Source organism: Dama dama, chromosome X (assembly GCF_033118175.1).
Source record: "Dama dama isolate Ldn47 chromosome X, ASM3311817v1, whole genome shotgun sequence".
Lineage (NCBI taxonomy): Eukaryota > Metazoa > Chordata > Mammalia > Artiodactyla > Cervidae > Dama > Dama dama.
This window is the reverse complement of record NC_083714.1, coordinates 138,345,531-138,359,719: the sequence shown is the minus strand read 5'-3', so window position 1 is coordinate 138,359,719 and position 14,189 is coordinate 138,345,531. Positions and strand designations below refer to the sequence as shown.

The following is a 14,189-nucleotide window of genomic DNA, read 5'->3' as shown; positions in this document are numbered from 1 at the left end:
CATCTATTCTATGTAGGTACTGATATATGAGTATCCGGCCAAATCCCACCAGCTTCTCTATGGAAATAGATTTCTGATTTCTAGTTTTAGGATCAAATTTTATTCTGTTTAGTTTCTTTTTAAACCTTCCCAGATGAATTTTCCTTAAATGTGGGTAGGCAGACCTGAGTTTGCTAGTCACTGGAGAGGTAGCTGAGTCAACAGTAGTCCCAGAGCCCTGTTGACTTATTGTGCTAATACAAGATGGGAGACGTTCTATTTCTAAAAATTAGTCCTCACCATAGAAATGCCTCCAATTTAGAATCTATGCTAATCTCAGAAAAGAGGAAAGTACAAGGAAGGGACAGAAGAAAACAAAAGGAGAAAGGCTGGTTCAAACTTGATCAGGAAGCAGGTTTTGTCTCAGAAGAAAGTGATCGGGAGAAGAAAAAAGTGTGAGTCACCCAAACAGGGTTCTTTAAGTTTGTTAAGATGCTCAGAGTCCAGCTTAGGGAGTGGAACTTTGAAGGACATCAAAAGCAGGTGGCTCCGGGTGTTTATGACATGAGAACCATAGATTACAGAAACGTATGTATAGAATGTGAACTCATTTTTGTGAAAAGAAACAACTGCCTATGTAATTTGAAAAAAAATCTAGAGGTATATTCACCAAAATGTTAACAGTTTCCTTTTGCTTGTCTGTACTTCTTGGTTTTGCTGAATAAACACATATCCATATGATTTTTAAAATGAAAGCCAAAAAATTCACAAAGGTTAGGATTTGGAATAAACATTTTTGTTAAAATTTGACAAATTATATTCCATCAGATGCAACAATGTGTATAAACTCTTGGAGTTGTATTAGAAAATGTTCTGAAGGACTTGGTACCTTCCTTTCTAGTCAATGTCCTTCTTCCCTTCAATATACAGAAGAGACTTTGTGAATTTCATTTGTCAATGGTTTCTGTGGTTTATCATACTAATTTTTTAGATAAAATTCCCCAAGAAACCATCTTTCATGTGATGAATGTGCAAATTCTATAAACAGAAAAGCATGTGTATCACATGTAGTTCCAGGAAGGGCTGTGCACTACCTTGGACATTGGAATTTGCATTTTTAAAACAGTGCCTTTTTTTTTTTTTTTTGAGTTTGTAGGATGTTATTTCCCTGATCAGGAATTGAACTCTGGTCTCTAGCAGTGAGAACATGGAATCTTAACCACTAGACCACCAGGGAATTCTGTAAAACAGTGCTCTTAATTTTACACATTGATTCAGCATCTGAAATAAATGTTGCAACATTAACTTTGTACTCAACTAACTACCAGATCTATTTAACAACCACTCTGCTTTGAAGAAGAATGTTTCAGGTGTGGATATAAAAGATCTTTGACAGGAGCTTTCACAGTGTTCTCTTTCTGCTTTGTTAATTTTTTTCATGGAGAAATTTAAAAGGCAAAATTTCCCTACACCTCTGTCCAGTGTGATATGGCTCCTCCAAAGTGGACTATAATTAACAAAAAGTAGACCCTTCATAGTTTCAATAAGTCTTCAAGTGAATTCTCTTCCAGCCATAGGCTATAGGTGTAGAAAATAATCTTATCTGAACAGGTGTGTGTGTGTGTAGAGTTTATCACGGTGGCAAAGGTGAAAGGAAGATGTGATCCCTGCCTTCCCAGGTCCGGCTGGGTTTACTGCACCCCAGTCTCTGCCTCATTTTTGAGTCCAAGGCAAACAAACCAGTGACCATGGAGAATAGCACTCAAAGGAATTATACTTTTCTTCCAGATAAAACAATATTCAAAGTAAAAAGTGACAAAGATTTTACTATATTAAATGGTAAGATTACTACTTCTGCCTAAGAGAAAAGCAGTACCCTTGGAGAACGTTAGAGTGATTCATAAATAGTCGTCTGATCAATGTATGATAAATGATAAAAGCTGAGTTGCTTGATTCCCACTTTTAGAGTCACGTGGCCTATGTCAGGAGGGCCTGAGATAGTTTATTCAATGTTAAGTTGAGTTTCTCAGTCTCCCTTTCTTCCACTCCCCTACCACAGCGGGCCCATCATACTCCAGGGCCGTGCCTGTTAGTGATTGGATGGGTTCACTTGGCATCTGCCTCCATCCAGACAGAGCAATGTCTGTGTGGCTGCTTCCTGATCAAGTGATGAATTGGATGCAAATACCTTCTTTTTAATGCATGACCCTGGCATAGCCAGAAGGAATATGAGTGGGGTGCCTCAGAGCAGTGACTTTTCAAGCCTAGAGCTTGAGAGTTAAAGACGTAGAAGCACACTTCTTCGGCTCTATCGAAATTAAGGTGAGTAAAGTTAATTACCTTCAGATTATCAGTAAACAAAGAAAGATAGTAATGATTGGGCATCTTACTGCTAAGAAACATGTGATTTCACAAAGCAGAGAAGAACATAAGGAAGTTGTTCTCTTGTGACTGACTACTTAGCATTCCTTTTCATTACCAGACCTGGTATCAGACAGAGGGTTGAAGCAAAAATCTTAGTAGAATCAGAAAATGAATGCATTCATTTTCCAGAAATAGCTTAACTTTTAATGTTTTATGCAGTTCCAGAAGAAAAAGCAAGAGTATTTTTAGTTTATGAAGCACCGATTCTTTCAGTTCTTTTACATCTGTTTTGATAACTTTTGAAAAAGTGTAATGCTCAGAAATAGTGAAAATTATACCCATGTCCTTTATGCTAAAGATTGATCATGTTCAGGGGTTGTGGTGTCATTTACCAATAATACCAGAGTCTCACAGTGGTTTGGATAGTTTGGTCCAACAATTGACTCCATTAGTGGAGGGAAATTTCAGTTGATCAGTTACTTCAAACACGGTGAACTGTCAGGAGTTGAAATTTTTAAAAGTTGGATGATATTCAATTTAATTCAACAAATGTCCGTAGAATACTTAAGGAAAAAGGAGAATTTTGATGTGGTGGCCTGGAGGGTAGTGTAAAGGCAGTGAATGTATGATCCAAAGTGGGGGATGAGCACACATAAAAATGATATTAAAAATCAACATATTTATACAAGTCACAGCCAAGGCAGTAGGAAAAAAGTGCAGGTATGTGTGCATTTAAGAACATGCTTCATTGCATTTTCCTCTGTAGTTCTAAATCTAATTTTTTAAAATTAAGAGGGCAGCAGAGGTTGAGATGGACATGACTCTGAGCAAACTCTGAAAGATAATGAAAGGACAGGGAAGCCTGGTGTGCTAGAGTCCATGGGGTCGCAAAGAGTCGGATATGACTTAGTGACTGAACAACTATACTACCCCTTAACAAGAAATAGTTGAATAAAAATTATGAAAGCTAAAAGAGAACCTAGCCAGATGCTGCTAACATTCATTTTAATCATTTTCTTTTATTTAGGACGACAATATGGACACAAAATCCATTCTAGAAGAACTTCTCCTCAAAAGGTCACAGCAAAAGAAGAAAATGTCACCCAATAATTACAAAGAGCGGCTTTTTGTTTTAACCAAAACACACCTCTCCTACTATGAATATGACAAAATGGTAAGACTCTTATTTAGTCCATTGTTTTTATACTACTTATTTTTAAGTCTCCACAAAGTGCTTAATATAAGGAAACAGATTTCTCAGCTTGTACAGTAAAAACCAACTTGTGCTCTTATTGCGTTATCTTTTCTTAACCACATTATAATTAATTCAAGATATCAGTGTTAGTCACTCAGTCGTGTCTGACTCTTGGCGACCCCATGGACTGTAACCTGCCAGGCTCCTCTGTCCATGGAATTTCCCAGGCAAAAATATTGGAGTGTGTAGCAATTTGTCCTCCAGGGGATCTTTCCCACCCAGGGATCGAACCCAGGTCTCCTGCATTGCAGGCAGATTCTTTACCATCTGAGCCACCAGTGAAGCCCATAATTCAAGATAAAGGATTTTTCAAACATTGGTTAACTTTACTAAGGGAAAGTGTAACTTTAGAAGAGTGATTCTCAACTGAGGGTGACTTTGCCCCCTAAAGGACACTCGGCAATGGCTGGGACCATTTTTGGTTGGTTGTCATCACTGAAGGTGGGAGACAGTTTGCTACTGGTGTCTCCTGGGTGGAAATAAGAGTATTTATATGCAGCTGAGAAATCTACCATGGTAGAAATACTGAAATACTGTCATAAAATTGAAAAATGAAAACGCTTTGTGGAGTTAAACCTTGATGTTACTGAGTAGATATGGTAGGTGATTTGAAATGTGTTTCAAGATTATCAAATAATTAAGTGCTGCTTGAAGACTTGCTTTTGGGGAATTTAATTAAGTTCATGTCCACAATAGAAAAATATATTATGTTGTCATTGAATTTTTACTATTATGGAATAACTGGAATAATTTTCACATGCTCATGTCATCTCACAATCTCCCTCCTAAGCGTAACCTTAATTTTATGCATTTCTTTGTGCACCACTGTATATCACATAAGGCATCTTATATTTTCCTTTTAATTCAGAAAAGAGGCAGCAGAAAAGGATCGATTGAGATTAAGAAAATCAGATGTGTGGAGAAAGTTAATCTTGAGGAGCAGACCCCTGTGGAGAGACAGTACCCATTTCAGGTAAGGGGAAAGTTAACATTCCATTGGATGGATGGCTGTTCTTTTAGTATTTTCTACTACGAACTCAGTATTGGGGGGATAAATAAAGACATTGCAAAATGGTTCATTAAGATGATGGCATGTGCTTGTATTTATGTAACCATAGACATTCTCAACCTCTCTCTCTGAATTTGTAACATCCCCAGATGGGAGTTGGGCAGTTTACTAAAATTCGATCCACCAAGCTCCCTTCCCTAGAGGGAGAGAAAGATAGATGAGTGTAAGCCTTAGTGGTCTGACTTGCCTTGGGGTCTGATGATCTTTTTTATCCAAAATTGCAGAGCATTTCCATCACACTGCAAGGTACTAGGCACACTGTCAGGAATAAAATGCCATCCCTGTCCCCAAGGCATTTACAGAGCGTTAAGATGAAAACGGCAGCGTACCCATGGTGTCTCAGAAAGCAGAAGCTGCACTCCTCACTCCAAGAGGTCAAGGAGACTTCCTGTTGGAGGTGACACTTGGGTTGGAAAAAAAAATGGGGTTTAGCCCAGCAAAAACAGGAGGGCAGCAAAGCCAAAGAAATAGCAGATGTCAAGGCACTGGTAGGTGGAACAGTATGGCATGTTTAGAGAGATCCAGATGGTGCTTAGAATTAAGCAGCCCAGTGAAAGAGTGACAGATGAGTCTGGAAAGGTAGGCCAGGCCATATCATGAATGGCATTGCACGGCATGCTAAGGAGTTAGAATTTTACCCTCAAGTATTTAAAACACTGCCCTGCTGTGAAGACTGTGCCTATAGTACAGGTGGAAATGGCTTGATCTAACAGCTCCCCTACTTTTATTATATTAGGAATATTTATCTATCTGCTCTAAAAGCAGACGGACTGTCCTTCCAATGGTCAGATTACCCTGTGCTAATATGAGGGAACAGTGGCCAAAAATGAAATAAAATAAAATAGTCCAGTCAGTGAACAACACATACTTCCAACTTAAAAAAAACAAAGAACATTACTCAGTTGGGAGAAACCAGGGGAGTATGTGCTCATGGCAGAAGCTTCAAAATGAACATCACCATGGCATGGAATATTCAGAAGTACACTGGCTGTGATGCCCCACAAATATTCTCAACCTCTGAGTTTGTTTCCTCATTTGCAGTGGGCATAATCATATATTTTTGTAGAGTTGAAAGGGAATAAAAATGTTAAACTATCTAGAAAAGAGCATAAATGAAATGTATTGTTTACCCACAAAAGCTGGATAAACTAGAGAAGGATCTGGGCAAGACATTAGAATGTTCACACATCTCACCAAGTGTCTTAAAAAATAGAAAACTGTTTATATTGGGGACTCCCAAGGTGGGACATGACCGAAGGGAGTCACATGTTAACTCAACATAAGCATGAGCTATATAATGATCAGAATGAAAGGAAATTTATGCCAGGATGGCATAACAAAAGTAAAGGACATCCCCTCCCTGAAGATATTTTCCAGAATAGAGCAGATAAACACTTTGCAGTAGGCTACAAAGAGAGTCATGCACTGGGTTGGTGGATGGACCAGAACACTCCTAAGACATCTGTAATGTCTAAGGTCTTATACTTTTATAATTCTCCATGGCTCAGGGCATTCCTGCTGAGACCTCCATATTTGCTGCTAGATGCCTCATTGCTGTGGTTTTCTGAAGTGTAAACATATCTGGGATAAAATATATTGAGGGGTAGAGGATAAAAATAACTAAAAATTTTAAAATCCAATTCAGAGCTAAAGTAGATCATGTAATAAAACTCAATGTTTCTTTTGAATGCCAAAAATTTTGTAGTTGCACCAGAGTGAACTATAACACAGTTACATCAAAACACACCAAATATTTTCCTTTCCAGATTGTCTATAAAGATGGGCTTCTCTATGTGTATGCATCAAATGAAGAGAGCCGAAGTCAGTGGTTGAAAGCACTACAAAAAGGTACTTTTTTAAAAGTCATAAAAGGGAGTTGCTGACTTGAGTTCTTTGAGACCTGGTGGAGAAGAGATGTGGCAATAAAAGGGCCTACTGCCAAGAGAGAATCTGTTGATTTTCCTACCAGCCTCAGAGGATGTGCTGCACTCATCCTCGTTTTGCATTCTCTTTGTTACCTAGAGGAAGCCTGGGGATCTGATTCCCTTTAGCACAGAGCTGGCCGTTGTGCGTTGTGCCATCCAGCAGCTGGGAGGAAGTCAGGCCACCTGCTCTCCACCCACTGTGCTTGCCTTTATCAGAGCAAAGTCTAGGTCCTCGTGGGGCTATGGCAGCTCCTATAGCTACTGTACTTTGGATGTTTATAGAAATTTATGTCTAACACTTACAAAGTATTTATCGTTTGCCAGCTAATGTGTCGAATAGCTGTAAAACACTCTCTTAGGTAATCCTCTTGACAACTCTGTGGCAAGGAGTAATATTATTCTCTGTTTTTCGGATAAGTGAAGTTAAACAGACATGGCCAACGTCAAATACCTAATTACAAAGAACATATAACTCAATTACCCAAATCCAACTTTTTAAGAGTACAGTATAAATGCCAGGCAAAACTGGGAATTTGATGAAACATTTATTTAGTGCTTCTTAGGCTGCCCTGGTAACATCCTTTGGCAGAAGAGAGAAAACTAATAGTAACTTGGCACTATGATGTTTCTCCCTATGATATTTTTATTTTAAAGGGGGGTAAAGGTGTAAGGACAATATTTTACTCAAACAAGTGGCTCTATTGGTAGAATTTCAGATATTAAGCTCCCAGAGGGGGATGATTTTATTTCATTTAAGTTTTAGATCCAGGTTCTTTTTCACTACACCTCAAAGTACAACAGTTAGACATCCACCTACTCTATTTTGATGCAAATGCATCTTTTTTCACTCCTAGGGCTTACCTTTCCCTTCATGTGAAAGGGTTTAGCATCCTATTATGTAGGAGAGGACGTCCAGGGAGGAGAAAAGCCACCTTCCACCTGCCACCAGCTCACTGAAGTGAGAAGGGCATCCTTCTTAGAGTCAAACAGGCCTGCTTTGCTGTGTCATCTACAAAACCATCTAACACCTCTGGGTCTCAGTTTCCTGACCTGTAAAATGGGAGATCAGATTTCTTTTTTTTTCCCCTGGAGCAGTCACAAGCTACAAACATATGACTCATAGATACAGTAAAGTGTCTGACACTCAAATACAAGCTACTGTGTTATTGCGGGCCTTCAGGAGGAACTCTGAGATGCTGCTTCCTATCCAGTCTCCTTTGCGGGGATTTGCCAGGGGCAGTTGCTATGTAGACACTCACTGTGGAGCTATCTGTCATGCACTAGAGTCCTGTGTGGGTCTTTCTGGAACTATCTATGCTAGGCAGATTTGGGTGGGCCCTAGGCAGCTCACGTGAAGGCAAATGGAACATAAAAGGAGAGCAGAGAGAGAAGCAGAAGTGACTCTCGTAGCTTCTCTAAACTGAGAGACAGCCCCTCTCACCAGGGCTGCCCTGGGCACAGAAAGCCCTTTGCATGTTAGTGATGCTTTGGGATGCAGCTAAAAAGACACACACAGCTGCTCAAACAAATACATGTTTGTTCCTCTTCCAAATCCAGAAGTAAACAAGCCCAGGGCTGGTGCAGCAGCTCAATGAAGTCAGCAGGAACACTGGCTCCTTCTAGATTTCTGCTTTGCTACACTTAGGGGCTCCCAGAAAGTCTCTGAGCTTTCCCAGAAGCCTTTCTCTGCAAACTCTTGCTTGTGTCTCATTGGCCAAAACTGTGCCTCACGGCCATCTCTGTGTGAGAAGGAGGCTGGAAGACAGCATCTGGCTTTTCCAGCCTCCGTGCTGAATGACAGCAAGAGAGAAGGTGGGTGAGATCAGCTGTCAGGGTGGCCAACCAATCTGCCACAGGAAAACAAAACAGTTCCCTCACTCAAATCATCTCTCCTATGAAGTTTCCCTGATCTAGAATGACATCACCCTCACCCATTTCCCAACGTTTTTGTGTCTATTATTTGGCTCAGGCATTATAAACTGAGGTGGACATCGGAGACATGGAATTTCCCGGATGGGAACCTACATTGAGTTTGGGCTGATTCAGGAGCGTCAGCTACCATGGCTCTGACTTCAGCTGACCGGATGTGAATAAAGTGTTCCTTTCTTTCCAAAAATTAAAACTGAAGGGAGTTTGGCAGGGAAGTGGGCATGTGAGCATTGGAATATAGTAGAAAGAGCTTGGGTCTGAGTCTCAAATGTGCTAGACAGTGAACTTGATCAGGCGACACCACCTCTGTATACCTCAGCTTACCTGACTCTGTAAGAGCCATGGTGGCAATAATAGCTCCCCTCAAGTCTGTTGAGTAGATTAAATGAAATGGTGCAAGTGAGGGAAAATATGTAAATGTGAAGTCCTATACACATATTAACATATGAGTTTCTCTTACTGTCATTATTAGATGGTAGGAGTATTGCAATGTGGGCTTCTGGACTTGACTGTAAAACAATTAGTTACCCAGGAAGCTAAATTCATGTAACAGGAAGTAACAGCAACTCTGGTACATAGAGACTAGGCGCTTACACAGCAGAAAGGCATGTAATGCACCCAAGGGATTGCAAAGACCACTTGGGACTAAGGTCAAGAACTAGTGTCTTGTAATCCGAACTTCTTTTGCTTCTTGTGACTTCTGTAATAATTTCCCTTTAACTCCCATTAATATTTGGTTAAGCTTTTTAATGCCAAATTTTTTAGCTAAGTTGAATTGAGTTAAACTAAGGAAATGATATCATTAAAGCCCACTGTTCACTGAGCACCTTCTCTGAGTCACACATTATGCTGGATGCTTTACATACATTGGCTCGTCTCCTCCCAATGACCCAGCAAAGAAGATATTATTATTCCCAGACACTTCCTGCAGTCAGGGTTGTAAAGAAGGAGCATTGTTCTCCTGGTATCAAAATAAGGAATCCTCAAGATGAATATAAAATCAAGAAGGAAGGAGTTTAAGTCGCACCTTGACCAGCCCTCCCTACCTGGAGACTCTTCTTGAACTGTTCTCTACTAAGACCTTGTAGGTTTCTCTGCTGCATTTTGAGAGAGGTGAATTTGTTGCAGTTATACTCCAATATTGGAACTTCATTTCTTTGCATTCAACATTGCCCTATTCCCACATTTTTTAAAAATACACACATACTCCTAGAAAAGTAGTACCATATTCCTTAGTATTATATTCCCATCTAATCCTTTGTGGAAACAGGTCAAAAGTCACAAAAGACAAAGAAGGGACAAGGAACTGTTCTAGATCAAGAAAAATGAGATAACTAAATGCCATGTATGATTCTAGATTGGATCCTTGATCAGAAAAAAAAAGTGAATGATTACCAAGGGTATTATAACTGGAAAAATTTTAAATACAAAATGTATATGAATAGTATGGTATCAATGTTAAATTTCTTGAATTGATCATTGTATTATGGTTATATAAGGAAATGTCCTTGTTAACAGAAGTTACATGCTAAAGTATTAATGGGTGACATTATTTATTATTGCAGTTATTATCTGAAACTTACTCTCAAATGGTCAAGCAAAATAATGTTAAGATTTTAATAATAATAATATGTATGTAAAAAGAGAGAATAAGAAGAAACAAATGCGACAAACAGTTAAAAATAGGTGAACCTGTGTGAAGCATATATGGACATTTCCTTCACTATTCTAGCAACTTTTCTGTACACTTGAAATGTTTCAAAATAAAAAGTGGAAGGAGAAGTATATGTTTATTGCAAATTTCTTTTCTTCTTGTTAAGATCTAGTCCTACTCTAAAATCCTAACACAAAGCTGATGTGTATATGTATTTTCTAGTAGGTATTTTTTTTTAAGACTGAGGTAAGTTATTGTGTGTTCTCACTATAAACATGGTTAGACTTTTCTCTTCAGCTTTTCAACTTCTGAGTGAAAGACTTAGATCCTGTAGGAACCATTTGCTCTTAGGCTGGTTGCTGGCAAAATGAGGTTTTCATTGTTTTATGATGACAGCACTTCCTGAATGTGCTTCTTCTCTTGGGTCAACATTTGCTCATGCTGTATTTTCTTCCTGCCTGCTCCCCAGAGATAAGGGGCAACCCCCACCTGCTGATCAAGTACCACAGTGGGTTCTTCGTGGACGGGAAGTTCCTGTGCTGCCAGCAGAGTTGCAAAGCGGCCCCAGGATGTACTCTCTGGGAAGCATGTAATGTGACTCCTCTGTTGGGCTGGACCCTGGGTGGACAATGCCCTTTGGGCAAAACTGGCAAATGCCAGAACAGCTTGCCAGTTTGGAAAAACGAAATGTGCCAGATTGGTTGGCATCTTGTATACCCAGCCTTGAACATGCTATCTGACAAATGAAACATAATTCCAGAGTCAACTGAGTCATGTTCCATAAAATAATAACAACACAAACATCTGCCATTCATTCATGTCATGAGAAATGTTTTTAAAGGGAAATCATAAATCAAGAAAGGAGCTGTTTATTTCCTTCCAAAATTCTTCCTGGTTTAAGATAAACTCCAAAAGAGGAGAATGTAGTGAACATACATCACCATGGTTCATAAACTAACATCATAAACTAAAACACAAACATTCTTTTAAAAAATATGTCAAAGGATAAAATATAAGTATTGCCATAAATACCAAAATGATGGATGGCCAAGTTTTCAAAGATAAATTTAAAATGATTTGCCATTCTGTATATGTTTGTTGATTTCCTCATAACAACAGAGAAGGTAGTGTAGGGTTTGCTTTATGTGCAGATTCTATCCAGAGTTATATTTCTAGGGAAATCTGTCTGTCTGAGACTTTATCCAGGGACAGGAAGCCCACTGAGTGACTTTGAAGGCCTAATGGAGGGAAAGAATTATGCTGTTTTCTGCTCATGCCCTGTGGTGTCCCATTCTATCACCAGGATACTTACATGAAACAATCATATATTTTAGAAGTTTATCATCGTTTAACAACATTAAGTTGTTGATAAATAAAAAGGAGAACTTGTTTTGGTAACAGTTTTACTAACCTGGACAAAATATGCTTGGATTATAACTCCTTTAAAGAATTACATGAGATCAGCTGCATGATAACAACTTTAAGAACTATAGAACAAACAGGGACATGAAATATTATTCAAATTCCCTGAGAATCCTTGTAATTTTACAGCAAAATCAATGATTAAATATTCATTGCGTTTCCCATCTCAATGAAACTACACAATGAATATTCACTGATCTTAATTAGATCATATTGCCCTTTATACTCATGAATGATAATGACTCAATGAACTTTACAGAATGTACTGTGCATGGATCTTCCCTCCAGTGTGAAGGTCAGAGAGTAACATTTCCTTGTAACATTAATCATTAACCCCAGTGTTTCTGTCTGTGGTTGGCATTATCACTCAGCAGGCCAGATTCCAGGTTTGACCTCACCCTAACTCCCTGAGAAACAGCAAGAAAACAGGCTAGAGAGAGCACTGCCCTGGGATCATCTTCCTGGCCTCTGTCTGCATGGCACCTGCCATGTGTCCTGGGTGCCACAGGCTCTCTGCCAGCTTCTGAAGAAAACTACAGAATTTAGTAGAGGTGTTAGGCTCACAGGCAGTTGTGATATTGTCTATCTGCCTAAGTGTAATTTACTCCCTCAACCTCCTCCTCTGTGAGCTACAGGGCAGCCCACAGGCACATCTACGAGGAAGGAAAGTTGGGCATCTTTCCAAAGTACATGGCCTAAACTGAATTGAACATACACTCCAGTTTGTTTGAGACAGTCTCATTCTTCAGCTGGGGACCTGGCATAATTATTAAAAGCCTACCTATCACTGTCAGAAATGTCCCAGATGGATCAATAAACCATACGGCAACCCTACTTAAAAGGCATATACTGGTTTCACACTCACAGCCTGGATATCTATCTACATGTGTGAGTAGAAAGAAAAACCAACAATTATACTAAGAACAGGGAGAGGAAAAAGTTTAGGATAGATTTGTTCACTTGTAAACCAGCTATTTATATGCACTGTGTATGAGCCAATCGAAGAATCAGACACGGATTCTGAATCCAAGGGTCACTGACACTACCCAATGAGATTAGACATCTATTATTCAAATACCAGGTGGCAATGTGGTATAAATTAGCAGCTTATAGAAGTTAGAGCAACTTGAACTTCTTATCTGCTTGGGAAGATACTGATAATCAATGGTGAAGTGGTATTTGAGTTGGATATCATACAGGAGAGCAACATAATCACTCCAGATGTATCTAAGTCCATGTAATCTGGAATATTGCTCACACTAACTAGTTCACTTTTTTTATTCATAACATTGGGTGTTTTATTTTGTTTTATTTAAATTTTCTTCTGATATTACTTGGTTTTACTCTTCAGATGCTGATCTGCACACTGCACCCAAAGAAGAAAAACACATGGTTCCCATCTTCCCAGACAGAGTGGTAAGTCAACATTTCAATTTTTTTTTCACAGTCAGGATATAGTAAATAAACCGAGAGCTGCCAAATTCAAGGCTAGAATACATGGGCTTCATTCAGAATGCCCAGCAAGAGAGAGATGTGAGCTATTGCCAATAGCCATGGCAGTAGCAAATAATAAATTCAAACACAGAACCATTTTATCATGTTCTATTTTTCATTTGATAACCAAGCCTTTTTCTAACCTGTAAACGCAAAAAAAAATGGTGTAGACAGAGAAGCCCTTAAGATGGTATAGCATAGAACAGCAGCTACTATTGGCTGGCATTCCTCTTCTGCCACCAGCATGGCTAAGCCCGCCTCATTAAGTGCCCGGGGGAGGAATGGGACACCACAGGACTCAAGCAGAGTAAAATTCTTTCCCCCCATTATCTTTTCAAAGCCACGCAGTGTGCTTTCTTCTCTGTTCCTGGATGGAATCTGGAGATTCCATAGTCTTCCAGTCACCTCAGATGAAATAAATTTTCCCAATTACTAGTAGTCATGAGAACAGCCTCTAAAGTGATCCAGCCAATATTATAATCATATGACTCCAAACACCATTTCAAGTTAAAACTTAGCCCCTTCCCTTAGCTCAAGTCTGCATCAGAGGGCAGCCTGCTTTGGGAAAGAGGTCATGGAGAGGCTAAGATTTCTGACCCTTTCAGGATCGAGGATCAGGAAGAGAAGGTCTAATGAAAAAGAGGGTCATATGTGGCTGGCCCCATCATGATTTCGTAGTGGTGGCTTCTGGGTGAGACAGTTTTCTAACACTGACTCTTTATCATATGGGAGACTTTCATGGGTCTCTCCTTGGGGTGTAGTTTTATGACAGAGCAAATATCTTGACCTTAGCTCTTCAGTTTCTACCCCTCCCACTTTTTACTGAGTCCATTCACTCATTTTGAGCAGAGTTCCTTTCAAGATGGCTTCCAGCGAACCCGCTCTCAAGGGTGGAGTTGGCCTAAAGGAAAACAAACAGAGCTTTGATCTCTCTGCTTAGTAAAATTGTATGTGGCTCAAGTTCACAGTACAGGCTATCCTTCTGCTCTGCTTTCTTGGGTTCAAAGCCATAACTTCCTGCTTTTAGGCTTCCCAGGTAGGTGTCAGCCTCCTCAAATGCCACGAGACATATAACATGGGCTCCCAGTAGTTTTCTGG

The 14,189-nt window shown here is 39.5% G+C and overlaps 1 protein-coding gene across 4 annotated transcripts in view; it reads left to right on the top strand.

Moving 5' to 3' along the window:
* The window catches only part of BMX (BMX non-receptor tyrosine kinase), a 44,525-nt gene that overhangs the window by 3,583 nt on the left and 26,753 nt on the right, over positions 1 to 14,189 (top strand). For 2 of the 4 annotated variants that reach the window (XM_061136000.1, XM_061135999.1), the window contains exons 2-6: positions 3,371 to 3,517; positions 4,467 to 4,571; positions 6,434 to 6,515; positions 10,645 to 10,764; positions 12,949 to 13,013. In XM_061136000.1, the coding sequence (XP_060991983.1) occupies positions 3,371 to 3,517; positions 4,467 to 4,571; positions 6,434 to 6,515; positions 10,645 to 10,764; positions 12,949 to 13,013 (519 nt within the window). Of the gene's footprint in view, positions 1 to 2,133; positions 2,302 to 3,370; positions 3,518 to 4,466; positions 4,572 to 6,433; positions 6,516 to 10,644; positions 10,765 to 12,948; positions 13,014 to 14,189 lie in introns of those variants that run through there. The other 2 variants (XM_061136001.1, XM_061136002.1) reach the window with 2 other exon arrangements.